The sequence below is a fragment of the Dasypus novemcinctus genome, chromosome 19, assembly GCF_030445035.2.
Source record: "Dasypus novemcinctus isolate mDasNov1 chromosome 19, mDasNov1.1.hap2, whole genome shotgun sequence".
Taxonomy (NCBI): Eukaryota; Metazoa; Chordata; class Mammalia; order Cingulata; family Dasypodidae; genus Dasypus; species Dasypus novemcinctus.
The window spans coordinates 84,855,908-84,882,805 of NC_080691.1; the positions used below are offsets into that span (position 1 = coordinate 84,855,908).

General features: G+C 67.4%; 1 protein-coding gene across 1 annotated transcript; it reads left to right on the forward strand.

Annotated features, from left to right (window-relative positions):
* Window positions 1-856: 856 nt before the first annotated feature.
* Window positions 857-26,435, forward strand: GNA11 (G protein subunit alpha 11). Its single transcript, XM_058282268.2, has 7 exons — window positions 857-1,040; window positions 15,685-15,869; window positions 18,586-18,740; window positions 19,545-19,673; window positions 22,145-22,274; window positions 22,493-22,646; window positions 23,922-26,435. The coding sequence occupies exons 1-7, from the start codon at window positions 905-907 to the stop codon at window positions 24,110-24,112; spliced, it is 1,080 nt and encodes a 359-aa protein (XP_058138251.1). The 5' UTR covers window positions 857-904; the 3' UTR covers window positions 24,113-26,435.
* The last annotated feature ends 463 nt before the right edge of the window (window positions 26,436-26,898 follow it).

Below are 26,898 nucleotides of genomic sequence, written 5' to 3' on the forward strand. Positions count from 1 at the left end.
CAGTAATTCCTGGACTACGCCTGGTACATAGCGGATGCTCAATTAGTGCCTGGTTTATGACTGTTATAGAGCAGGCATTAACGTTTGTTCCACGCCCGGTATATGGCCGGCGCCGCATTAATGCTGGTCCGGATATAAACCGTCGGTGTCCCATTATTGCTTGTTCCAAGAAGGACCGAGCCGACCGTCGGGTGGAAGCGGCGGCTCCCTGCGTACCCGCGACCCTGGAGAGGCTGGGGGCGCGGGGCACAGCGGGGTGCCTCCTCGGACCCCACGGTGGCCCGCTCTGCGCCCCTCCTCCCCTGGCCGGGCCCCGCCGGGCCGAGCGGAGCCGAGCCGGGCCGAGCGCGGCCGAGCGCGGCCGAGCGGGCGGGCCGAGTCCGCCACATTCCCACAATCCCGGGCGGCCCCGCCCCGGCTCCCGGCTGCGCGTCCCCCTTCCCACGTCGGCGCAACCTACCCCGCGGGCGCCCCCCGCCCCCGCCCTGGCCCCGCCCCGCCCCGCCCGCGCGCCGCCGACGCCCCGCCCAGGCCCGGCGCGCGCCGCTAGTCCCGCCCCCGCCGGCGGGCGCGCGGGGCCGCCGCGCCCTGCCATTGGTCGCTCCGCCTGCCCGTCGGCCGCGGCCCCGCCAGCCCGAGGTTAGGTTGTGCGGCGCCGTCGCTCGGTCGCGGCGGCTGCGGGTGGCGGCGGCGGCGGCGCGCGGGCTGCGGGGCGTGCGGGCGGCGGAGCGCGGCGCGAGCGGGGGCCCGGCGGCGCGGGGCGGCGGCGAGGCGGGAGCGGCCAGGCCCCGGGGGCCGCGGGCCGAGGCGGGCGGCGGGCGCGGCGGCTCCGGGCCAGGCCCCGGGGCCCGGGGGGCGGCGGCGGCGGGCGGGGGCGGCCGCGGGGCGGCCCGGGGCCGGGACGATGACTCTGGAGTCCATGATGGCGTGCTGCCTGAGCGACGAGGTGAAGGAATCCAAGCGGATCAACGCCGAGATCGAGAAGCAGCTGCGGCGGGACAAGCGCGACGCCCGGCGCGAGCTCAAGCTGCTGCTGCTCGGTGAGTGCGGCCCGGCCCGCCGGCCCCCCGCCCCGGGCGACCCCAGACGGCCGGGGCCCGCGGCCCTGCCCCCGCCGGCCCAAGCCGGCCCCTCAGCCGGCCCAGGGGAGACCCGGGACCTCGGAACCTCGGGGCTCAGCTCCTGCCGTCCGTCCAGGGGACACCCCGGGACCCCGGGGCTCAGCCCCTGCCTCCCGTACAGGGGACACCCCAGGACCTCGGAACCTCGGGGCTCAGCCCCTGCCGCCCGTGCAGAGGACACCCGGGGACCCCGGGGCTCAGCCCCTGCCTCCTGTACAGGGGACACCCCTGGACTTCGGGGCTCAGCCCCTGCCGCCCGTGCAGGGGACACCCCGGGACCCCGGGGTTCAGCCCCTGCTTCCTGTACAGGGGACACCCCGGGACCCCGAGGGTCAGCCTCTGCCGCCCATGCAGGGGACACCCGGGGACCTCAGGACTCAGCTCCTGCCTCCCGTCCAGGGGACACCCCGGGATCTCGGGACTCCGGGGCTCAGCCCCAGCCCCCCGTCCAGGGGACACCCCGGGACTCTGGGGGTCAGCCCCTCTCTCCTGTACAGGGGACACCCCGGGATCTCGGGGGTCAACCCCTCCCTTCTTACAGGGGACACCCCAGGACCTCGGGGCTCAGCCCCTGTCACCCGTCCAGGGGACACCCTGGGACCCCGGAGGTCAGCCCCTGCCTCTGGTACAGGGGACACCCCAGGGCCTCGGCGTTCAGCCCCTGCCACCCGTCCAGGGGACACCCCAGGACCTCGGGGTTCAGCCCCTGCCTCCTCTACAGGGTACACTCTGGGATCTCGGGGCTCAGTCTCTGCCGCCCGTCCAGGGAACACCCCGGGATCTCGGGACTCCAGGGTTCAGCCCCTGCCTCCTGTACAGGGGACACCCAGGACCTCGGGGCTCAGCCTCTGCTCCTGGCCAGGGGACACCCCGGGACCTTGGGGCTCAGCCCCTCCTCCTGCCCAAGGGAGACTCCAGGATTCGGAGCCCAGCCTCTGCCGCCCCTCCAGGGGAGACCTCGGGATCCCGAGACCTCGGGGTTCAGCCCCTCTTCCTGTCCAGGGGACACCCTGGGACCTCGGGGCTCAGCCCCTGTCCCCCTGTCCAGGGACACCCGGGACCCCGGGGCCCAGCCCCTCCTCTTGTGCATTTGAGGCCCTGGGACCCTCGTGGGTCAGCTCCTGCCTCTGCTGTTCAGATCAGGGCCCAAAACCTTTCCGAGTCACTTCCTGCTTCTGCTGTCCATTAAACCCCCAAAACCACCTTGCTGGGGGTCAGCCTGCCTCTGCTGCCCGGGTTGGGCCCCCAAACCTTTTTGAATCAGTCCCAGCCTCCACTGTCCACTAGGGTCCCCAGAACCATCCCGCTGGGGGGTCAGCTCCCCCTCGGGGGCCAGCCCCTGCTATCCAGGTGGCCCCAGGGTCTTTGAGAGCCCGCTGCCTGCCTTCTCCCCAGGGGCAAGCCCCTCCCGCTGCCGCCTGCGTCCGCTCAGGGCAGTTCCCGGGCCGTGTCCTGCAGGCAGCGCCCTCCTCTACCGGGGTCCCCCGTTTGGATCTTCCCACCAGGTGGAGCCGCCCCTAGTCACAGGGCCTGTCCCCCTCCCGGGCTGCCTCGTGCTTCCCCGGCCCTCGTCCCTTCAGGTCCATTCCCTGCTTCGCCTCCCTCTGCAGGGTGGGGCTGGGCAGTGGCCCCACATGAGTCCACCCTGTAGGGAGAAGCCGGTCTTTGCCCCCCCGCCCCCCCCCCAAGGTTTCCCGGTGGCAGTTGGAGGCTGGGTGACACCTGCGGAGCCTTCCTAAGTTTTCTGAATCGGCTGGCTCGCCCCCCCCTTCCCTGGAAGGCTGGCCTGGTGGGAGCTGGGGCGTGGAATTGGCCCGTGGGGCCCTCCTGGGGGAGTCTGCGTCCCCCTCTTCGCCTCCCCAAGGCACCCCTGTGCAGGGAGCCCAGCTGTCAGCCAGGTGTTGTCACCCCAAATAAGGGCCGCCGGAGGACTTACCTGCAGGAGGACTTAACCTGCAGGCGCGGGCGAGCGGTCGTTTACACAACAAGCCCTCCCGGCCCCTGCTCGGGCGCCGCGGCCGCGGGGAGGCTGGTGAGGCTGGCACGCTGCTGGGGGCGGCTCCGAGGGCCGGCGTGGGTGAGCGGCCGGGGCTGGCAGCGTGCAGGGGCCGCCCTGCTTCTCACCCCTGCTGTGGCCCTCTGGGTGCCCCCTGGGCCCGAGAGGAGTTCTCGAGGAGGCACCTTCTTTCCTCTTTATCTCACACCTGATTCCAGCTGTCCCGAAGGTTATAAAAGGGGCCACCCTTCCAGGGAAGGCGGGCAGAGAGGTACCCTAAAGTTTGGAGGAAGCTCTACACGGAGGCCCGAGGGCCGTGTGCGGAGGGCAGCGTGTGTGCGGCAGGGGGCTTGTTCCCCTGTGGGGAGGGGCTCAGGTCCTGGTGTCGCCGCGGCGTGAGCGGGTGGCCTTGCCTCGGGGGCCCGTGAGCTTCAGGCCTCTGGCACTGGGCTTTGCTGGTCAGTCGTGGGGCTGCGGCCTGGGGGTGAGCTTCCAGGCCCCGCGCACTGTGTGCCGTGTGGGGCCTCGGGGCGCATCTGTGTGGTTCCCCTGCCATCACCCCGGGCGGGTGGCCCACTCCCCCGGTGCCCCCTCAGCCCCTGCCCCAGAGCCGTTACCAAGTTCCAGGCCTGGAGGCCAGAGGAGCACTTGGGGGAGCCCGGGTCGGCGCAGGTGCCATGGGCTGGAGGGCTCCCCCGAGGTGGCGCCGGGCGCAGCCCGAGGGCATCTTCCCGCAGCGATCCTGCCCGCGCTGGGGCCGGGGCCTCGCTGGGAGGCAGGTGGGCTCTGGAGAGCTCCCTCCGCGCAGGCCTCGTCCCCATCCTGCAGGAAGGAAGAGGTGCCAGGCAGGGCGTGGCAGCCGTGCGCGTCGGCACAGCGCAGTCAGAGCCCCCGAGCCGTGTGTCCAGGAGAGGGGCCAGGCCTGCTTTGCCCGGGAGAGGCCGTTTGGGATCGGGATGCCTGCCCCCCACGCTCCTTGGGGGCGCTGCCGGGGGCTGGCGGGGCGCCTGGCTTCTGCCGCTTCTCACCTGCGTGTGGGCCAGGTGGGGCAGGTGGGGCAGGTGGGCCGTGCCAGCCGCCCCCGCCCTGCCCCTCCGCTGCGGCCCAGCCGCTGCTGACGCTCTGGTCCTGATGGAGGGGCCGGGGCAGCCTCCGGGCTGGGACGGGCGCTTTGTCCCGGGCCTTGCCCTGCAGCAGGGGCTCCCGTCGGCCTTCCACTCGCGCCTGGCCTTCCACTCCCGCCCGGCCGTCCTCCGGGTGGCGTCCTGGGCACGGGGGCGTGGAGCAGCCTCCCGGGCTCCCCCAGGCCTGGCAGTCAGGGAGGTCTCCCGCCCAGACCCGGGTGCCGTGCCCTGTGCCCCGGTGCCACCCGCTGCCCTCTGCTGGGAAGCCGGGGTGCCGCCAGGTGGCGGCGGGGAGTGCGGGGCCCCGGGAAGGAGTGTTTCTGATTGTGAGGCCACAGCGCTGCGTGTGTTCAGCAACCAGTGCGCGTGTGGACGTGTGTGAACACGTGTGCCTGAACATGCACGTGTGCACAAGTGTGCACGTGTGCCCGAGCATGTGAGAGCATGTGTGTGGACGTGCGCCCGAACACACGTGTGCGTGGACACGTGCTTGAATGTGTATTGTATGCGCATGGACATGTGTGCCCGAACGTGTGCAGGCGTGGTCGTGTGCGCATGTTTGAGTGTCCAAGTGCATGTGTGAACATGTGTGCATGGATGTGTGCCTGAACGCATGTGCATGTGGACATGTGCTTGAAGGCGTGTGTATGTGGGCGTGTGCCTGAACATGTGTGCATGTGGACGCGTGTGCCTGAACGCACGTGTGTGGACACACGCTTGAGCACATGTGTGTGGACATGTGTGTGCGCGTGTGCATGTGCGTGTGCACGTGGTGTTTGTTAGCGGCGTCTCGGCCGCGTCTTCCTGACCACCAGGCCCGGGGGTGCCGGTGGCGTCTCGAGGGCCTGGGCGGCCGAGCCCTGCCCCTGGGGCACCCCCTGCGGGCTGGGGTCAGTGCTGCTGCCCCAGGTGCCCGCTGGGGCCTGGGCACGGGGGCGCCGCCCGCCTCCCCGCTCGCCCTCTCGTGCCGGGCGCTCCGCACGTCGGGGCACGGCAGGGCCAGCACGGCCTTGAGCTCCTGACCAGAGCGGGCGGCTGGACCTGCAGGCTTCCTGTCCGGCCCCACGGGTCCCCCAGGACGTCACAGGCGTGGAGTCTGCATGGGGGGGCCGGCCGGAAGGGCGTGCCCGCGCCCCGCGCCCATGGGGCCACGGCCGGGCAGGGGCGGCGCCGCCTTCCTGCCGGCGGAGAGCAGGAAGCCCCGGGCGGCCGGGGGCTTGGGGCTCGCGCCCCACTCGAGGCCCGCCGGGCTGGGAGGGGCGCAGCAGCTGCGAAGCACGTGCGCCCTCCCTCGGGGCCGCCCTCCCACCCCGTGCAGGCCTCACTGAGCCCGCAGGGCGCGTCCGCTCTGCTCTCCCACCGCAGCGCCCCGCTCTCTGGTCTCCACGGCAGAGCTGGCGAGGGGCGGCCCCTGAGCACGACCTGCCGGCTGCACCGTCCCTGCCGCCGCCGCGAGGCTCTCCTGGGCCCGGCCCACCTCCTCCCTCCCCCCGGGACCGCAGCGGGAGACCCCTGGCGGGCGCCAGGCTGACCCACTAAAGCCCTGGGGCCTGCGCTGCTGTTCCTCCCCGGCCCTCGGTCTCGTCCTCAGGCCAACAGCAGGGTGCCATCGAGGGCTGTGGACATAGCTGGGGTTCAGGGCTGGCCTCTGCCACACGGTAGCCATGGGACCTCAGGCCCGTGCCTCAGTTTCCTCCTTTGCTAAAACCCACAACAAGCGTTTAGCCTTACGTAAGCACCGCTGGAATGGGCTGCTGTCGTCACGGCGACCTGCTCCTTGTTTCCTCGATGTCCTTGCGTGTGCGTGACGCACAGTAGGTGTGCCACCAGGGCCTGTCCCCTCGGGTGGAAGTCATCAGCCCGACTTTTCTGGACAATTGTGAGGGCGAAACGGGGGGCAGGGGCTGGTGTCGACTCGGGTGCGCCGTGCTTCTCGCCGTCACTCGGCGCGTCTGCCCGCGGGGCTCGCTCTGCCTGAGTGGGCCGCAGCTTCGGGCTGCAAGCGGGTCTGCGGGGGCGGCGCTGGTTTGGGCTTTGGGTGCCCCGGCCCCGGGCCTGGCCTTGGGCTGCTGGCCGGTGAGCGCAGAAGCTCTGGGGGGCCGTGGGCACAGGCAGGGGATGCCCCCGACCACGGCAGGGCTGGCTGGACTTGGGGCGCGTGCCAGGGCTCCCCCAGTCCCAGCGGGCCTCGGGGGCGTTTGTCCGAGGGGCCAAGGTGGGGAGCTCGGGGGGACGAGGCAGGGCTGCAGACCCCGCATTGAACGAATGGTTCCTGACCGAGGCGGTGCGGGCGGCGCCCCACGCTGGGTTGGTGTGCGCAGGGACCCCAGGGCTGGGGCCAGGTGGCGTGGCCGGGCCGGCAGCCTCGGGGGGGATGGGGGCTGGAGGCCCCGCACGCTGAGCTGCTGTGCAGGATACAAGACCCGGCTTCAGGGTCCAGAGGTGCAGCCGGCCACGCCCGGGCCTCACGCCATCTCCCTGCGCTCCCCGTCAGGCTCCGCGGCCGCGTTCCTCCCCTGCGCAGTGCTCCGCCCGCAGCGTGGGCAGATGCGCGTCCTGGGTGGGAGGCAGGCTGCAGGGGCGCTCGGCCCAGGGTCCCAGGAGGGGGAGGTGGTGCTTGCGAGGGCCATTGGGAAGGCACGGGGCGGGGTGCGGGGGTCGTCGTGCCCCCGTCCTGCACGCACCCCAGGACTCTCGGTTTCCGGGCCCCTGCGGGACGGTGGCCCCTTGAGCCGGGGTAGCCGTGTCGGAGGGTGGGCTCCTGAGGAGAGTCCCGGAGCCCAGACCATCGGGGTCGCACACATGCGTGTGTGTGCGTGGACACAAGCACCGTGCACACGTGTGTGCGGTACCCGCCCGCCTGGCTCCCCGGCACGAGTGACCCTCCGCGTCGCAGTCATGGCGTGTGCAGCGCCGAGGGCACCCGGTGTGGCTCCGCTGTGCCTGTCTCACGTTGGGGGCACGAGGGGCTCGGCCGGGTCGCAGGTCCCCTCGATGCAGACGGCCCCCGCCCGGAGGCGGTGCTGGCCGGGCCCTTGGGCGAGGCCTTGCTCAGGCGGGGTCCCGGGGCGTGTCCCCCGAGCTGCTGGAGGCCCTGCCCGGGGGCCCAGCGGGGCCAGTGGCTCGTCCCGAGGTGGCTCCTGGGCCCTCCTGGACGTTCGCCCCCCGCAGCCGCAGCGGGACTCGAGCCTCCCAGGTGACCAGCGGAGGAGCTGCCGGTGCTCAGCCCACGACCCTGGCCCTCGCGGGCCCTGGGGGCAGGTGGGGCGGGTGTCATGGCTGTGTCTGCCAGGAGCCCCCAGGTCTCCAGGCGGAGCCCCCCCAGGTCTCCAGGCGGAGCCCCCCCGGCCCCCAGGTCTCCAGGCAGAGCCCCCCCAGGTCTGCAGGCGGAGCCCCCCAGGTCTGCAGGCGGAGTGTCCTGCACCCCCCAGGTCTGCAGGTGGAGCCCCTCCGCCCCCCAGGTCTCCAGGCGGAGCACCCCCGCCCCCCAGGTCTGCAGGCGGAGCCCCCCCAGGTCTGCAGGCGGAGCCCCCCCAGGTCTCCAGGCGGAGCCCCCCCAGGTCTCCAGGCTGAGCCCCCCCCAGGTCTGCAGGCGGAGCGTCCTGCGCCTGGTCCCCGCTGGCTTCTGCTCCTCTCCCTGGGCAGGAGGGGCGCCCCTTTGCCCTCCTCCCGAGGGTCTGATCCCTAGACCCCCGCGGTTCCCGCTGAGGGCGCCGCCGGCAGCCCTGCCCAGGAGGCTGCCCTGCACCCTGCTGGGGACGAGGCGGTCCTGGCCGGGAAAGCTGCCCCCAGCGGCTGAAGAAGCGGCACGGCGCCGCCCGGGCTCTGCCGCCTCCGTCCTACATGCCCGCCCTGCTGCCCACGGCCGGGACGCCGGGGCCCGCCTCCAGGTGACCCCCAGGCTGTCGCAGCGCCCCGCCAGCCCCGCACTGGGCCCCGTGGGGACCGCTGCGCACCTGAGGCCCGTGGGCCGTGGGTCGGGCTCCTGCATCCCCAACTCGGGGGGGCCTGGGGGAGCGCAGGGCGTGGCAGCCCAGGGTTGTGGGTGGGGTGGGGGGCGCTGCGGGGCCCCCGCAGGTGTCGACTTGCTGGGAGCGGCCACGCGCCCCCGCCCCCTCACCCCAGGGTGACTCCTGGGAAAACTAGACCCCGTCCTCTCTGCCGCCGGCCGGGGCCGCGTCCACGGGTCACAGCGCCGTCACCCCTCGCCGGCCCCTCTCCGCGGACAGGGTAGCGGGGGCTCCTGGGTCCCCGCCGTCACCATAAGACGTGGACTGGGACGGCGAGGAGCAGGCTTGCGGGACGCCCCCGCGCGCGGTCGGCAAGGTGCTTCCTGGGCCCTTGTGCCGGCCCTCTTGGGCCTGGGAGTCTGCCCAGCAGACTTGGCCCCCCCGGCGCTGCGCCGGCCCTGGGTGGGCGCCAGAGTGCCAGGGAGGTGGGCTCCATGCGTCCACGCAGCCGCTGCCCCGTGGGCCCAAGGGAAGGGGTTTGCTTAGTTAAATAAAGTTTTATTGAACAAGCACATCGCTCACGGGAACACGGGTAAACGGGTAAGTGTGCAGCGAGGCCGCACCCCCCGAAGACGGCCCTGCACGCTCCCCACGAACCCCCACCTTGCCAAGCCGTCAGGCGCCGCTGCGTCCCGGGGAAGAGGGTGCCGCCGGCCGAGCAGGGGGCAGCGGGGCCCCGCCTCCGGCCGGGGGTCTCGCCTCTGTCCCGTGTGGGGGGCGTCCTTCGGCCTTGCCGAGCTGAACAGCCAGGCCTGCGCCACGTGCCCGCCTGGTTGCTCGTGGGGCTCGTGGCTGCCCGCGCAGTGCCCGGCCCGGGCTCCTTACCCCGATGCTGGCGGCCGCCTTGCGCGCCCACTGGGGCTGCGTCCCGCCCGTGGGTGCGGCCTTGGCTGAGTCCACCCAGCCTGGCCCTCGGCTCTCCTGTGGCAGATGGTCTGTGGCCAGCTCTGCCGCCGCCACCGGGCCGCCCTCTGGCCGGGCCCCACTGCCCGCTGGAACACGGGCCCTTGTTCTAGACGGGGGTCCGCAGTCTGTGGCCCCCGGGCCACCCCTTTTCATAAAGGAAGTTTCACTGGCACCCAGCTCTGTTCCCTTGATCCCTCGTGCCCGCGACAGAGCTGCCCGGCCAGCACGGGAGAGACCGCGCCCACCCTCGCAGGGGCCCCCGCCGCCCGCTCTCAACTCCGCGCGTTTGCTGGGCACCACGCGGGAGGAGGGCCGCTCCCCACATCGACGCCCGTTTCCCGGATGAGGGGGTCCGGAACTGAAGACTGCCCCCCTGCAGCCGCGTGATGGTGCTGCGACCTCCCGTGCTCCGCGGCGTCCCCGGCAGCGAGTCCGCTGGGCGCGTGTGACCGGCCCGCTCCCCTCGCCGTCGCGGCTTTGCAGGTTCTGCCGCCAGCCCCCCGGGCCTCTCTGCACACGGACCCGTGATCTTGGGCCTGCGTCGTCCCTTCCACTCGGACCCGGGGGCCCCGTGCGCGTGGCCGTGGCCGCCCCCTCCCTGCCGTGGGACCGGGCGGCGACTTGGTTCCCGCTGGCCTGTCACTGGGAGTTGCCTCCACGGGGCTCGGCCCTTCCAGCTTGAGCCACTAAGTGCTGTCCTGCCGGCCCCAGCCACTGCCGGGAGCTCCCTGGGCCTCTGCCAGAAGCATCTGGAAGCGCTGCCTCTGCTGCCGTCAAGCGTGCCCGGCCCCGGGCAGGGTGGGGGGCGTTTCTGGGGCCCCGGAGGGCTGCCAGGGTCTCGGAGGCGGAGTCCAGGGGCAGGAAGGGCAGACAGTGGGGTGTCTTTGGGCGAGGGGTCTTCGGGCAAGGGGCTGGTGGCGTGAGCCCCCGGGGCTGAGGGACCCGGGACCTGCAGAGCAGAGGGCGCCTCCCCTGCGGCCTGAGAACGAGTGTGCCTTCCAGCCGGACTCGGGGTGCTGGTCGCTCCTGGCCCGCTTCTCGGGGTTTCATAGCTTTTGTTTATGGTGGTGATCGGTGGGCACAACCAAGTTACCGTTTCCACCTTTTCCTTTTTTGAGGTACTGGGGGCCGGGGATTGAAGCCAGGACCTCTTGTGTGGGAAGCCGGCGCTCAACCACCGGGTCGTGCTGGCTCCCCAGGTTGCTCTTCTGTTTGTTTTGCTTGTGAGTTTGTGTTTAGGAGGCACTGGGGACCGCCCCCGGCCCTCCCTGGGGGAAGCAGGTGCTCAATCGCCGAGCCACACCCGCCCCCGCGTCACCGCTGTCCAGTGTGCGCCTCCGTTCTGGGGCTGCACCGCCATCCCACCACCCGTGCCCCAAACCTTCCCGTCCCCCAAATGGAAGGAAACGCTGCCCCGGAAGCAGCCATCCCCGCCGCGCCCTGCGCCTGGTAACCGGGCGTTCACTTCCCGCGCCTGCGCCGCGCGTTGTTCTGGGTACGGCGTGTGAAAGGAGTCGGGCTTCCCTCCCTGCACGTCGTGTCGTGCTGCCCCCTTGCAGAGCTGGCGGCTCATCGTCCGCAGGGACCCTGTCCTCTTTCCCCATCACCTGGCGAAGGACACTTGCCGTGCCCAGGAGCAGGCCTGCCGCGCTCCAGGGCGCCTGTCTACTTCCTCAGGCGCAGCACGTCGCCTCCCGCCGCGGCCTCACTGTTTTACTGCCCGCCAGCTGTGCGCGGCACCCCAAATCGTTATGGTCTGGTTTTTGGTTTTTTTTAAACAAACCAATTTTATTGATACATATTAATAAATCATATGTCTGCCCAGAGTGTACAACCAATGATACTTGGTATCAACGCAGAATTGGGCCTTTATTACTTCAATCATTAGAGCATTTTCATTATTCCAATAATAAAAATAATAAAAATTCATCGCCTCAGTCTCTCTCTGCTTCATCTGCCATACGTAGGCGCTACTCTGTGTCCGTCTCTAGTTTGTGTCTGTGTTCTGTAAATACAGTCTTATATATGCAGTATCACTCATATTCGTATTTCGTATAAGGGTTCACTCATACAATCCCATGTCACATTTTTAAGCTTTCCTCCTTGTAATGTACAACCTTTAGGCTTTCTCTTTCAAGCACCGTCACACCCATGTAACAGCTCTGCTAGTCACAAACACCCTGATGTGCTCTCACCATTCTCTTCATTTCCACAGATTTACAAACACCCTTTTTGCCAGCTCTGCACAGATCAACCCTCAGCTCTCTCCTCTACCCTCATTCTGTTTTCTGGTGATCTGTGTTCTAATTATTAACTCCCTGAGGTCACACGATATACTTAGTTCACGGTGGCACAGTCATACCGTGCTTGTCCTTTTGTGTCTGGCTTTCATTCCTCATGATGTCCTCCAGGTTCCTCCGTGCTGTCGTGTGCTTCAGGACTTCATTTCCTCTAACCGCTGTGTAATATTCCAGCGTGTGCCTAGACCGCCGTGTGTTTATCCACTCATCGGTTGATGGACACCTGGGTTGTTTCCAACTTTCGGCAAGTGTGAATAACGCCGGTGTGAACATGGGTGTGCAGAGGTCTGTTCGTGTCACTGCTCTGGGTTCTTCTGGGCGTATACCCAAGTGGTATTGCAGGGTCAGGTGGCAAGTCTTTGTCACCTTCCTTAGGAAATGCGAACAGCCCTCCACAGTGGATATGCCACTCTGCGTTCCCACCAGCAGCGAATAAGTGTTCCTCTCTCTCCACATCCTCTCCAGCTCTTGAAGTTCTCCGTCTTTTAATAGTGGTCATTCTGATAGGTGTGACATGGTGTCTCATTGTGGCTCTGATTCGCATTTCCCTAATGGCCAGTGATGTTGAACTTTTTTTTTCATGTTTTGTTTTTGTTTTTGTTTTTTGGTATTTCTTCTTAGGACCAAGGTCTCCTCAAGTCTTTTGCCCACTTTTTAATGTGGTGGTTTGGGGCGGTGCTCCACAGATGTCCTTTAGGCCTAGCTCATCTCCCGTGTTATCCGTGCTCTGTTTCTCGCTCAGATGTTCTCTCCAGTACTGGGGTGTGTGTTGAAGTCCCCGCTATTTTTGCAGCCATAACTCTTCTCCCTTCAGCTTTGCAGCGTGCACCGCATGTGTCTTGGGGCACCCAGGTTAGGTGCATAAATATTTATTATAGTTATTTCTTTTGGTGAATTGCCCCTTTTATTAATAGGTGATGACTTTCTTGGTCTCTTGCAACAACTTTGCACTTGCGATATATTTTATCCAATATTAGTATCACTAGTCTAGCTCTTTGGTTACCATTTGCATGGAATGTCTTTTCCAGCTTTTCACTTTGATCCTGGTTGTGTCTTTCCTTCTTCAGGGGTCTCTTGTAGACAGCATATGAACGGCTCGTATTTTTTAATCCATCCTGTCGGTCTATATCTTTTGATTGGGGAGTTCAAGCCATTAGCATTCAATGTAATTATTTGTCTGTTATGTCCTTTGGCTTTTTGTTGTCATATCTTACTATTGACTGTCTTTTTACCCTTTAATTTACCCTTCTTAAGAATCTTCATTTCTATACTCTTCTCCAAGTCTCCCGCCCTTGTTTTTTCTTTTCTGGCTGTAGCACTCCTTTTAGTATCTCTTGTAATTTTGGTCTTTTGGTAACATTCTCTTTTTGTTTGTCTGTGAAGACAATGAACTCACCCTCATTTTCGAAGATGGTTTTGCTGGATACAGAATTCTTGGCTGGCAGTTTTTCTCTTTCAGTACCTTAAGTACATCATACCACTTCCTTCTCCCCTCCCTGGTTTCTGATGAGAGGTCGGCACTTAATGTTATCGAGTTTCCCTTGTATGTGATGTTTTCCTTTTTCTCTTGCTGCTTTCGGAGTCTTGTCTTTGTCTCTGATATTTGTCATTCTGACTAGTAGGTGTCTTGGGGTAGGAATATTAGGATTTATTCTGTTTGGGGTGCATTGTCCTTGGATATTGATATTTGTGTCCTTAGTAAAGGTAGGGAAGTTTTCGGTCACGATTTCCTCAAATGTTTTTTCTATCCCTTTTCTCTTCCCTTCTCCTTCTGGGACACCGGTAACATGAATGTTTGTGGGTTTCTCATTGTCTTTCAATTCCTGAGACCCTGTTCCATTTTTTCCAGTGACTTCTCTTTCTGTGTTCCAGTCTTTTCCATTTCAGATGTTCTGTCCTTGAAACCACTAATTCTTTTTTGAGTGATTCAAATCTGCCGTTATGTGCCTCCACTGTATTTTTAATCTCACCCGTCGTGTCACCTTCATTCCCATAAGCGCTGTTACTTTCCTTTGCAAGCTTTCACATTGTTCTTTATACTTACCCAGTGTCATCTTAATGTCCTTGACCTCTTCCGTTTCTTTGAATTGATTGAGGAGGCGTGTGATTTTCTTTGGTGGGTTGTCTTAAACCCTGTGTCTCGTCAGGGGGCTTGGTCTTCTTTGGCTGGGCCGTCTCCTCTTTCCTAGTATGGTCTCTAATTTTTTGCTGATGTCTAGGCATCTGAATATGGTGGTGAATTTGCTCTGGTGGTCAGTTTCTCTGTCTTGCCTGTTCCCCTCCCTCCCCCAACTCTTTGGTTTTTGGCTCAACTTACTCTGTCTTTAAAATTGCGCAGCTTAAGTTACACGAATCTGGCCACGTTGGGGAGCGAATATACTCAGTGGTTGAGCACCTGCTTCCCACATACGAGGTCCTGGGTTCAATCCCCGGTACCTCCTTAACAACAAAGGTTGGGCTGGGGACTCACTGGTGGGGTGCAGGTGACCTCCCAGGAGTTGGGGCTCAGGTGAGCCCTGAAAGCAGTTTGCCTCTGTGCGGTTTCCTGGCCGGCCAGCAGGGGGCACGCGCCGGTGCCCTGGCCGCGGAGTTGCCTCTCCCTGGGGTTCCTGGCCTGGCCGGAGCTGAGCCTCAGAGCGGCTGGTTCTCGGAATCCGTCCCCTGAGCCAGCTGGCCTGGAGGAAGACGCCTGCCCCTCCCAGGCGGCGGCAGCGAGCCGGGCCCGGCAGCTCGCGCCCGTCGTTCGGGGCCCTCTGTCTCTCTGCTGCTCGCCCTCCTGGCGGCCGTGCACCCCTGCCCTGGCCGCTCACCCCACAGCGGCCCCCGGGCGCCTTCTGGCCCTTTTTCTCGTTGCTGTGAGGGGCCGAGCCTGCCCGCCTGCTCCAACGCGTCTTCCCGGCACCCTCCGTCTGGGTTTCAGCGACAGCCGTCCCGCCCGCTCTGCACTCTCAAGTCCCTGGTGGCTCGGGGAGGGACCGGGGCCCTCGGGGCCCCCGGCGGGGGCGCGCGTATGGCGGCTGCTTCTGGGGCCGCGTGCGGGCAGCGTCTGGGACCCTCTGCCGGGTCGGCACCCCTGCCAGGCCACCTGCTCTCTGATGGGCACAGCTTCCCTCGGGCTGGAGGGCGTCGAGGCTGCGGGTGGTGAATACAGCACCCATGTGCAGGCTGCAGACCTGAGTCCTGTGTCCACCCCGTGACTTGGGTCGCGTGTTCTGCATCCCCCTGTGTACTGAGCCTACAGTGCTTACTAAGCCTGTGGTACTATTAAACATGATACTTATTGAGCCTGCAGTACTTACTAAGCACATGGCCCATACTGAGCCTGTGGTACTTACTAAGCATGTGGTACTTATTGAATCTGTGGTACTTACTAAGCACATGGTGCTTACTGAGCCTGCGATGATTACTAAACCATGGTAATGAGCCTGCAGTGCTTACTAAGCTTGTTGTACTATTAAACATGATACTTACTGAGCCTGTAGTGCTAACTAAGCTTGTGGTACTATTAAACATGGTACTTACTGAGCCTGTGGTACTTATTAAACCCATGGTGCTTACTAAGTCTACAGTACTTACTAAACACGTACTTAAGTGTGCAGTATTACTGAGCCTGTGGTACTTATCAAATACTTTGTATTTACTAAGCCTGCAGTGTTTATTAAGCCTGCGGTACTTACTAAACACATAGTACTTAACTAAATGTGTGGTACTTACTGAGACTGCGGTGCTTACTAAGGCTGCAGTACTTATTGAGCCTGCTGTACGTGTAAAAACACGTATTTACTAAACCTGCAGTGTTTGTTAAGCCTTCTATGCTTACTAAACGTGGTACTTAACTAAATGTGTGATACTTACTGACCCTGCAGTACTTACTAAACACATGGGATTTACTAAGCCTGAGGTGCTTACTAAGCTTGCAGTTCTTACTGAGCCTGTGGTACTTACTGAGCGCATGGTGCTTACCTAGTACTTGAAGCGAGTACCAGGCACTTGAAGCATCATTGGTCTCTTCTCTGAGCCTCAGTCTCTCTTGTAGAGTTGGGGTGTGACTGGGCACTAAACCGTGGGGGGTGCTCTGCAAAGCAGCCAGCTGCCGTTGAGACACGTCGGGTGCCTGCCCCGCGTGGGCCGGTGTGAGGCCCACGGAGGAGCCCCCGCCCTCTGAGAGCCCTGCCTCCGGGCGCGTGGGGTTCCCCCCGGCTCACGGCGTACTCCCCCCCCCCGCAGGCACTGGCGAGAGCGGGAAGAGCACATTCATCAAGCAGATGCGCATCATCCACGGCGCGGGCTACTCGGAGGAGGACAAGCGCGGCTTCACCAAGCTCGTCTACCAGAACGTCTTCACCGCCATGCAGGCCATGGTCAGGGCCATGGAGACCCTCAAGATCCTCTACAAGTACGAGCAGAACAAGGTGGGTTCCTCGTCGGCGCGGGGGAAACTGAGGCCCGGGGCACAGCGCGCTCCCCTCGCAGGCATGCCTGCGGCTGCTGCGCCCCAGGACCCCCGGGCCTCGCCCCTTGTGGAAAGTCCCCGCCTCGCCGAGGCCCAGTCCCCGGGTGCCTCCCCGAGCACGTCCAGCCACGGCCACCGTGCTCGCGGGCCGCACCCGCCGCGTCGGCTCCAGAACGTTCTTGTGGCCGCGGAAGAACCCCGCCCCGCCCCCTCCTCCCTTCCCGTCTCGGGACTGGCCGGTCCCGGCCCCTCCTGTTGGTGGACTCGGGCGGTGTTTGTGCGCTGGCGTCGGCCCCCTCGCCCGGCGCCCCGTTCCCCGGGTCCTTCTGTGCTGCAGCGTGGCCCGGAGCTTCCTTCCCTGTTACGGGCCAAGGACGTCCCGTTGCGTGGCTGGGCCACGCCGTGTCTCTCCATCACCCCAGAGTGGGCATTTGGGGGCTCCTGCCTCGGGGCCATTGTGCAAGATGAGTCTCTGGACACGCATGCCCGTGTTCCTGTGTGGGCTTGTGCCCAAACTGCCCCGGGCGGGAATCTGGGGTGGAATTGCTGGGTCATGCAAGAGGTCTCTGCCGGCCTTTTGTGTTTATTTTTCTCATTGTTTTCATTTCTGTCAGCTTTTGAGGGACGGCCACGGGGCTGCCCTGGAGGTGGCCCCTCTCCACTCCCGCTGGCAGGGGACAGGCCTCTGGAGCCTTCCCATCTCACCAGCACTGGGGTTCTGTCTTTGATTCTGGCCGTCCTAGCGGGCATCTCGCTGTTTTGTTTTGTTTTCAGGAGGTACCAGGGATCGAACCCGGGACCTCGTACGTGGGAGGCAGGTGCACAACCACCGAGCTATCCCCTCTCCCTCCTTACCGTGGTTTAGATGTGCCTTTTTCTGACGGCTAAGGAGCATCTTTGTAGTATATTTATGGCTTCCTGGCCATTTGCAGGCCCTCTTTGGAGTAATGTCTGACCAGACCCTCTGCTGTTCTCCAACTGGATCATTCATCTTTATTTTCACACCCAAAGAGTTTCCTTGCCTTAAAAATGAGAAAATTGAGGCTCAGAGACAGGCAGCAGCTTGCCTAGGGTTGCACAGCAAGTTAGCGACATGCGCCTCCCTGGTCCCTGCAGCTCGCTGTCTCGGGAGCCTCTTGGCAGGCCGCTTACCAGGGCCTCCCTCGGCTCCGCGGGTGCAGGCTCCTCTGCAGATGGGACGTGCTGTGCACCCTGCGAGGCCGCCAGGCCCGCACCCGCCGTGGGAACTGAGCCTCGTGAGGGCCACCGACCTCGCTCCTAGCTCTTTCTCCAGGACTTCCTGCTCAGCCGCAGCCCTGGGTGCGAGCCTGGCCCGGGAGCGCGGTTTTCTCCAAACACGGCCCAACTAGTCCATTTCCTGTCAGGCGTCAGGGGACCGATACCCCGCTTTTCTGATGGGTGTCCCTCTCTGCTCCCTCACGATAATCAGGGTCCCCCGGGGCCTGGTGCTGGCCAGGTGCGTCTCCTGCCCTCTGGCCCGGGCTTGCCTCCCACGCAGCCCCTCTCCACGCGCCCAGCCGCGTCTCTGAGCATCCAGAGTCACTCTGGACCGTGGATCCCCATGGCGTCGGGAACAGGGCTCGGCAGACCCGGCCCCGGCCCGTCAGTAAATGAAGCTTTACTGACACATAGCCGTGCCCGTTCACGTCTGTCCCCCGTGGCGGCTTCTGTGCCACAGCGGCCGAGCTGAGTGATCGTGGCAGAAATGGCGTGCCGGCCCCTGCCCTGGGAGTCCCCCGGCCGGCGGCATTTCCTGGGCTGGCGCCCCCTTCCCACGTCCCCAGAGCTGAGGACGGCCCTCTGCGGTATTCTGAGACGCGTTTGTCCCCAGCCCAGGTTCAGAGGCGAGGCGGGGTGAGGCGGCGGGGGTGAGGCTCGGAGTCCCGGGAGACCCCCAGGGAGCCGGCCGGAGCCCGTGGGAGGCCCCCCGGTACCCATTTGGGGCTCTGCCGGGCGTGTTCCGTCCCCAGTGGTGCCAGCCTGAGTGGCCTAAGGACAGACTGGCCAGGTGGGGGAATGCAGGGTCCCCGTGGAGTGGCGTCCTCCAGCAGGGGCTTACGGGGGGCTGCAGGGCAGCAGCGGCTGTGCCCCCATGAGGCCTGGGGCAGCTCGCGGCTCCCGCACCCCACCTGCCAGTCTGGGTCGGACGCCGCCCCCCGCCCAGGGTCTGCCTTCCTGGAGACGCTTTGTGCACTGTCGAGCCTGGCCCAGCGCCATGCCCAGGCCCTGCTCTCTGTGGCGCTCAATAAATACCCGGCTGGTGTAAGAGGGCGGTCTGGGCAGAGCTGAGACTTTGCAGCCAGACGCTCCGGGGCTTTGTTCCCGGCCCTGCCCCCAGCTGGCAGCGCTGTGACTCAGTTTCCCTCCCTGGAAGTGCTCACCCCCGTCTTTGACTCGTGCCTGGGGCTGGGACCGCCCCTCGTGCGCATTTAAAAGCGCGCGTTTATCTGTGCCCAGTGCCTCCAGTCCCCTCGAGGGCCTCCTCGCCACCCCCGGGAAACAGCCCGACCGGCCCGCCGAGCAGGGGCCTGGCCTGTCACACGGCCTTGCTGCCTTCCGGCCGCGGGGACGCTTGGCCGAGGGTCTGGCGCTGCCACGGCAGGGCCCCGGGGCTCCCGGTGGCCGAGGCGCTCACGCCGCCCCCGCCCTCGCAGGCCAACGCGCTCCTGATCCGGGAGGTGGACGTGGAGAAGGTCACGACCTTCGAGCGCCAGTACGTCACCGCCATCAAGACGCTGTGGACCGACCCGGGCATCCAGGAGTGCTACGACCGGCGGCGGGAGTTCCAGCTCTCCGACTCGGCCAAGTAGTGAGTGCGCCCCCCCCCGCCCGCGCCCTGAGGCGTCCCCGGCAGCCCCTCCGACAGCCCCCAGGCGGGCTCTCCCGGGCATGGTGTCCTGCCCTCCAGCCCTGCCCTGCTGCGCAGGCCTGACGGGCGCTGGCAAGGCCGGGAGGGGCGTCACTGTTGGCCCCTGTGCCCCGACGACCTTCCGGCCTGCCCGCTGCGCGCTCCCGGCCGTGCCGCCGGCCCTTGGCTGCGGCAGCTGCACTGTGGCCTGCGGGGGCCAGCCCAGGCCAGAGCCTGAGGGGAGGCCATAGAGGGACGGGTGGACGGAGCGGGGCCACTCCGCCCCCAGGGATCTGCTCACGCCCCAGCGACGGGGCGGCCCTGCGCAGACCCGGGCTGTGCTGTGTTCCCCTCTCACCACTGCCGGGGGCCGCTCCCCGTCCTCTGGCTCCTTCGACGGGGAGCTCAGGGGGCCCAGGCGAGCTCGGCCTCTAACCAGAGCCCGGGCAGCGTCATCGGGCCGAGGAGCCCCGGGTCGTCCCCCCAGCAGCCCCGGCGCTCCTCGAGCAAACGCGCCGCGTGGCCATGCGGCCGGCTCTGCTGAGAGCAGCGAGTACCAGTGGCCGAGGCCCGCGCAGCCCGCCGAATGTCGGGGGGGCCTGGGGGGCCACAGACAGGGACCTAGGGGCAAACTGCGGGCACCGCGTGGCGCCCAGCTCGTGCTGCCAGGCCCCCAGGGGGTGGGAAAGCGTGTGGCGTTCTGGGAGAGCTCAGCGGTCGCCCCGGGAAGAGCCAGGACGCCACCTGAGCGCCGTGCCATTGCAGCTACCTGACGGACGTCGACCGCATCGCTGCCGTGGGCTACCTGCCCACCCAGCAGGACGTGCTGCGCGTCCGCGTGCCCACCACGGGCATCATCGAGTACCCCTTCGACCTGGAGAACATCATCTTCAGGTAGGCGGGCGCGGGGCGGGCGCGGGGCGGGGGCCTAGACGCAGCCGCAGGGCCGGCTGCAGCAGCGGGCGCCGCCGGGCACGGGCTCCTGGGCACGGAGGCGGCCGCGTCGCAGGGCTGGACGCGGGGGCAGGCCGCTGGGATCCGGAATTCTCCTCGGGGTCTCTGGTCCTCGCACGGCCCACCTGGAGGCACGCGCTGCCCTGGTGCTCGCACTTGGCCCCGAAGCCACCCCCACGCCCCCGGCGCCCCCCGCCCTTGGGCCGGAGCTCACCCTGCGCAGGGGCCCTCGGTGCTGGCGCCCGGAGCAGCGGGCAGCCTCGCCCTGCAGGGCGCCGTCGGAGTCGATCTGGGGCCGTGCTCGCCCCCGGCCTCGGGCACGCGCCTCCTGGCCTTCCAGCTGCCCCCGCTCGCGGCCACGGCCCGTTCTCCGCGTCCACCGGCCCGTCTTGCTCCCGTCCGTGTCCACGTTTCCTCGTTTATCAGGACGCCGGTCCCGTCAGGTTAGGGTCGCCCCAGCTGCTTCAGCCTCGTTTGAAAAGTGGCTTTTTATTTTTAAATTAGAGAAGTTGTGGGTTCACAAAGCAATCATGTGCGAGATGTGGGATCCGCGTCCCCGCCCACGCCCAGCGCGGTGCGGGCGCCTGTCGGGTGACGAAAGCACGTTCTTAGAATCCCGCTGGTAAATAGGAAGCCCCGCGGACGAACCCGGGGTTCGCCGTGCAGCGAGCCGGGCGCGGCCGTGAAGCGTCTCACCCCGTTGCCTCGGCCTGACGGCCGCAGTCTTGTAGGAATCAGATGGCGTTTCACAGCGTGGCGCCGCGTCCCCGCCCTCCAGCCCCGGGGTAGAGGCGCACTAGAACGGCCTCGGGGGCCCCTCCCGGGCACCTGTCCTCGTCCTGACCCCGGGCCTGCCCGTGCTGGTGACTTCCCGCCAGCACCGGCGCGCGGTGGCCGCCCTTGTTGCCCAGCGGCTCTGCCCAGCACCGTGTCCCCAAGGTTCGCCGCACGCTCGTGTGTGCCTTCATGGCGACGGCCTTCAGCGCACAGGCGTCACGGCGTACCTGGCCCCCTTTGGCAGCTCTGAGCCTCGGGGTGCAGGATCTGCCTACGCCTGCTCTCGGTTCCAGGGTGCGGTTGCTGGCCGTGGGCTAGCACTCAGGGCGCTGCCCGAGAGCCACCAGCGTGGCCCCCGCGGCAGCCTCCTCTGGCCCGCTTGAATGAGATGCGTTTTCAGGCGCCCGTTTCCACATGGGACCGGGCTCAGCCCTTCTCAGGAGACACGGTCCAACAGCAGATCCGAGGATGCCTGCTGGGTTTGCCTCGAGGTCCCTCTCATTTCAGACCTGCCACCAGGGTGTGCCCCGAGACCAGGGAGGCGGCACCCCCTCCCCCCAGGAGGTCCTTGAGGACCCCTGGAGGTGCGGGGCCGCTGCCTGGGCCTGGCTGGCTGCTGGCGAGGGTGCTGCGGGATTTTCTCTTAAAAAAATCCAGGTCCCCAGCCGGCTCCATGAGCCAGGAGGGCCCGAACAGGCACAGCTGCCCCTCGCCCAGCCTCTCAGTGCCCCCCGCGGCCCCCGCCACAGCCCTGGCTCCGTGAGCTCGGCCATTCGTGCCCTCCTGGGGCCGCCCCGACCCTCCAGGCCCGGAGCTTGGCGGGGGCTGCGGCCCTGCCCGCCTTACCGGGGGTCCACAGGAGGCGGTACACAGACCCCAGTCGGACCCGGTCTGTGAGGCGTGGGACCCCTGTCCCCACGGCAGGCCTGTAGCGGGGAGCTGCAGGAGCCCCCAGGCCTTCTCGGGCCAGCGGCGGACCGCCCGGGGGGCTGCGCGTTGTCTCTTGGAGGGGACGGAGCCCCGGGGCAGCTCCTACATACCGAGGCCGCTGCCGTGGGCTTCTCTTCCCTTTTATTTTTTCTGTTTGTTCTTCTATTAGTGAAGCTGTAGGTTTACAGAAAAGCCCTGCAGAAAACCGGGCCCCCCCATGGTGCCTGTGCGCCGCCCCCTGCCCCCTGCCCCCTGCCCCCTGCCCCTTGGTAAGCCTGGCAGGCGAGTTGCAGTCTGCCCTCAGCCCACGCGCCGTCCTGGCGGAATGGCCGGCGTGTGGCGGCGGGCGGCGGCGGGCGGTGAAGGCATCGCCAGCGTTCCTGCTCAGACATGGCGCTGCCGTGCCCGTCCACGTTGTCACGAGGCTTTGTGCCCTCAGGGGGCTGTCCAGGCGTGGGGCCGCCGCCTGCCCGTCCTGAGCCCCCAGCCACAGGCCGCCGGGGCGCTTCTGCTGGTGCCCTGTGCCGTGGCCCCTGCGCCATGCCGTGGGCTGCCCTGGCTTCCCAGCTCCGTCCACGTGGTCTCGGAGGGTGGGGCCCTGCCCTGCTCCCGAGTGTCAGGGGCCCTCGTCGGAGAGGGGCTCCCCGGCAAGGCCGCCCCGTCCCTCCCTGGGCTGAGCTGCCCGCACCACTGTCCCCTCCCAGGATGGTGGACGTCGGCGGGCAGCGCTCTGAGCGGAGGAAGTGGATCCACTGCTTTGAAAACGTCACGTCCATCATGTTTCTTGTCGCCCTGAGCGAGTATGACCAGGTCCTCGTGGAGTCGGACAACGAGGTGGGCCCCCGCCGCGGGGGGCAGGGTGGCCGCGGGGTCCACGACGGCGCGGGGCGGCCGGGGACGGGCTGGGGGTGGCGGCGCAGGGCAGCCGTGCAGGCAGTGCCCTGTGATGGCGCGGGGCGGCCAGGGGCGGGCCGGGGGCGCCGGCGCAGGGCGGCCAAGGGCAGCGGGCGAGCGCCCGGGCCTGTAGGGACGCGCCTCCGTCTCTGCCGCAGAACCGCATGGAGGAGAGCAAGGCGCTGTTCCGCACCATCATCACCTACCCCTGGTTCCAGAACTCCTCAGTCATCCTCTTCCTCAATAAGAAGGACCTGCTGGAGGACAAGATCCTCTACTCCCACCTCGTGGACTACTTCCCCGAGTTTGACGGTGGGCCCGCGGGTGCGGGGCGGGCGCGGCGGGGGCTGCTGGGGGAGGCGGGCTGGATCCCCGGCCCGAGGCGGCGGGCGCCACTGTGGGAGGCGGGCTGGATCCCCAGGCGAGGCGGCGGGCAGGGCGGGGGCGCTGTGGGAGGCGGGCTGGGTCCCCGGGTGAGGCGGCGGGCGCAGGGCTGTCCCCTCCGTCATGCTGACCTGAGGGAGGGGGCAGGGAGGCCTGCGCTGTGCTGGGGGCCTCCACGCTGCTCGGTGGGCTGGAACGTGCGAGGGAGCCGGGGCTGCCCCTGCTGTGAGGCGTGGGCGGGGGCAGAGGGGCCCCACAGCCTCCCCAGCGCCCGGCGTGACACCTGCTGCCCCCGGCCTCCTCCCTGACTTCCTCCCGTGAGCGCGGCCCGGTCCTTTCTGCTCTGCCTCTGGAGCGTCAGCCCTGGCTGTCGGGGGCTCCCAAGGGGCGGGTGAGGGCCGCGCTGGCCAGGGGTGGCCAGGAGTGCGGGCAGCCGGTGCCCCTGGTGGGAGGGGCCCTGGGGGCGCCCGAGGGTGTGCGGTGTGTGCGGGGCGTGGCAGCAGGGGGCAGGGGTCTTGAGAAAAGCAGGCCACTGCTCTCTGGGGCCTGCACTGGGTTGTGGGGGTCGTGGGGAGTTTGGGGGGGCACTGGGGGCTGAGCAGGAGGAACAGAGGACAGGGCGGGGTGGGAAGGGTGACATTAAGGTTGGGGCGGGCGGGACGGGGCGGGGTCGGGGGTGCTGGGTGAGGTGGGGGCGGGGCTCGGGGGCGGAGTCAGGGGCTGGGGCCTGGGCAGGGCTGGGTGAGATCAGGGGTGGGTGGAGCTGGCCGGGCCTGGCGGGGCTTGCCGGGCTAGGGGCGGGGCCAGGCGGAGGGCGGGGCCAGGGTGGGCGGGGCCTGGCGGGAGGGCGAGGACAGGGGTGGGACTTGGCGAGGGCGGGTGGAGGGCAGGGCCGGGCTGGGCGGGAGGGCGGGGCCAGGGCGGGGTTTTGTGGGGCGGGCAGGGCTCAGCGAGGGCGAGGCCAGGGATGGGGTGGGCAGGGCAGGGCGGGGCTCGGTGAGGGCGGGGCCAGGGCGGGGTTTTGTGGGGTGGGCAGGGCGAGGCCAGGGATGGGGTGGGCGGGGTAGGGGCGGGGCCAGGGCGGGGCTTTGTGGGGCGGGCAGGGCTCAGCGAGGGCGGGGCCAGGGGTGGAGGGCGGGGCCGGGGGTGGGGCCTGGCGGGGCCGGGGCGGGGCTGAGCCGGCTGTCCCCGCTGTCCCCGCAGGGCCGCAGCGGGACGCGCAGGCCGCCCGCGAGTTCATCCTGAAGATGTTCGTGGACCTGAACCCCGACAGCGACAAGATCATCTACTCGCACTTCACCTGCGCCACCGACACGGAGAACATCCGCTTCGTGTTCGCGGCCGTCAAGGACACCATCCTGCAGCTCAACCTCAAGGAGTACAACCTGGTCTGAGCGCCGCCGCGGCCCGCCCGGGGAGCCGCCACCCCCCGGCAGGCGGCCTTTGCCCCGGCCCCCGGGAGGACGCCTCTTGCCCGCCGCCCGGGCCGGCTCCCCGCGGCAGCGCCAGGGGCGGCCTTTTCCCGCGGGACCTGTGGTTCCTTCTCTCTAAGAGGAAGAGCAGGCGGCGGCGCGGAGACGGAGCCGGGCCCGGCCCCCCTGCCCCGCGTCCCGGCGCCCGCCCCGGGAGCCAGCCTCGCCCGGCGGCGGCTCCCTCTTTCCCCGGTTCCTTTGTGATTATGAAAGCGCTCCGGAGCCTCGGGGCGCCTCTGCTACGCCCCCCTTTTTAAGTTATTGACATTCTGGGCGTCATCGCTGCGGACGCTGTCATTGCTCACTGGACTCCAAGAAGTGGGGGTGGGTGGCACCCCCAGACGGCCACCCTGGGAAGTGCCTAGCCAATTTTTTTGAGGAAAAAAAAGCCCGCCTGGTCCGAGGGACCCCCTTGTCCTCCTCGGCGCCTCGGTGTGACCACCCGGCCCCCGGCCCTCTAGCGGCCTCTGCAGAGACCCCACATGCGCCAAGCCGTGGGGCCGGGGGCTCCCCAGGGCGTGCTGTCCGTGCCAAAGCGGGGGGCCCTCCCGGCGCTCCCCCCTGGGGCCCGCCGCCGCCCCTGAGCCTCTAGCCGCCGCCCCGTGCGCCCGAGGGTCTCGCGCCAGCCCAGGCGGGTGAGGGAGGGGCCCCCAGGGTTTCCTGAGGCCGGGAGGGTGTCCCCGGGGTGTCCCCGGGGCTGGGACTTGCATTTTGTCCAGCCCTGGGTCGTTTTATCTTTCCTTGTTTGGAAGCAGTGAGCACGAGGTGGGGACTTTTTCAGAATATTCTCAGGTCTGTCCCCGAGAGTCAGAGGGACGCACGTGTGGCTGGCCCCTGCCGCTGGTGCCCGCCGCCCCTTGCGCCCCGTTTCTCCCGGGGTGACTGAAGGCGGGCGCCCCAGTGCGGAGCTTCCCGGCACGGGGCAGGGGCGGCTTCTTGCTCCGTCGCCGGCCCAGCGCGTGGCAGCGGGGCTTTTGTGTGCGCACAACCGTCACAGAACGAATCGCCAGCGATGCCTTCGACCCCCGCGACATCTGGGCCATAGCCGCCGCGACTCCACGGCCTTCACGCAGGAAGCAGCAGCCGGGCAGGCGCCCGCGGCCCCTCCCGCACCCTCTGCGTGCCAGGGAGCCCGCTGGCCCAGGACCAGGGGGCCCTGCTGGCCACGACGCGCACCCCTCGGGGTAGCTGGGGCGCAGCGGCCTCCCCGGGAGGCGCCCGGGCGCAGAAGGGGCGGAGCCGGCCCCCACCATCCTCACACCGCACCTCGTGTCTGTGCCAAGTCCCTGCTTGAGCGGGTTTGTGCCAAGAACCTAGAGCTGCCCCGAGCCCCCCACGAGGGTTGGGCGCCCCTGGAACGGACGGCGCTGCCCCATGTTGGTAGCCGGCGGCGGTGGGGGCTCGGGCACGACGCCACGTCCTGGAGGAGACCACGTCCCCCCGCCGTGGCCTTGTCTCCTGGGGGCCCCCCGCGGCCCTGGCACTCAGGCCCGGGCCCAGCCAAAACCAGTGCCAGTGTTAGGGCCTGGGGGCCGGGCGGTGGGCCTTGGGCCTGGCCGGTGCCGCCCCCGCCTCCCCCTGCCCTCCTGCCCGGGGGGCCGTCCCCCCACACTGCTCCAGTTTTCCACTTGGCCTGGGCGCACCCAAGAGGCCCTGACGCAGGCCGAATGGACATGGCCCGGGAGACCCCAGGCCACGTGGGACGCGCGGGAAGGGCAGTGCCAGGGCCCCTCCACCCCACCTGGGCAGGCGTGGGGCCACTCAGCCCTCATCCCCCACCCAGCGCCCGCGTGGGGTGTCCTTTCTGGGAGAGCCGGCCCCCTCCCGCCGCGTCAGGCCCAGGCACCCACAGTTGCCAACAGATCAGACAGGCGCCCCAGTCCCCCAGGGAGCGCCTCGTGCCAATGTCCCCGCCCGAGGCTGCGGTGCCCGCGCCGGGACACGGGGGCACCCTGTACAGTCCACTGTCCGACTCGCGCCGCCACCTTCACCTGTGTAAGCGAGAACCCTCCACCAAGCGCTGTTTTTAAACCTTCCGTCCCTGGCGATGCATGCGCCCCGGGCGGGCTGGGGGCCGGGGGGCGCTGGGCAGTGCCAACTTGGGGTGCCCAGGGCCACCCGCCTGGTGGGCGCTGCCACAGCGTGCCCGGTAGTCACCCAGGGACACCCGATGGAAACCGACTTTTCATATCTTCCTCCTGAGATGAATTCTGTTTTAAAAATTGGAATAAATTTTGTTCCTAAATGCTGCGGCCCTCCTTTCTGGCCTCATTCGCTGGTGTCGGCTGAAAGGGGTGGGTGGGGGGTTCGAGCCCGGGTGGGCCTGGGGCCCTGAGCGCGGGTGGCACCGAGTCCCTGCCCCCGGTCGTCGTGTCCCGTCCAGCTCTTCCCTTCCTCGCGCTCCTGCTTCCTGTTCCAGGGGCTCCGCTCCTTGGGGGGCGGGGGGTGGGTGGGGGCGCCTGCCCTGGCCCTGCCCCGCCCCTTGGAAGGCACCCTCTTGGGGGCACCCCAGGTGCGAGCCGAGGGCGCATGGCCCATCTTCCTCGGGTTCCTTCGGGGCGTCCGCCACTCGCCTGTGCCCTGAGGGCCGGCCCGGGTGCTGGGGTGCAGCTCCCCAGGGGCATGACGTGTGTCACCCGTGAAGGACAGCGGGGCAGGGCGTGGGGCAGAGCGGCCGCTGCCTTCGTGCGCCGTTCAGGGGTCGGGAG

Coding starts and splice junctions, on each gene's coding strand:
- GNA11 (XM_058282268.2), top strand. CDS start 905: ATGACTCTGGAGTCCATGATGGCGTGCTGCCTGAGCGACGAGGTGAAG. Junction 1,041..15,684: donor GCTCAAGCTGCTGCTGCTCG/GTGAGTGCGGCC, acceptor CCCCCCCCGCAG/GCACTGGCGAGAGCGGGAAG. Junction 22,275..22,492: donor TCGTGGAGTCGGACAACGAG/GTGGGCCCCCGC, acceptor TCTCTGCCGCAG/AACCGCATGGAGGAGAGCAA.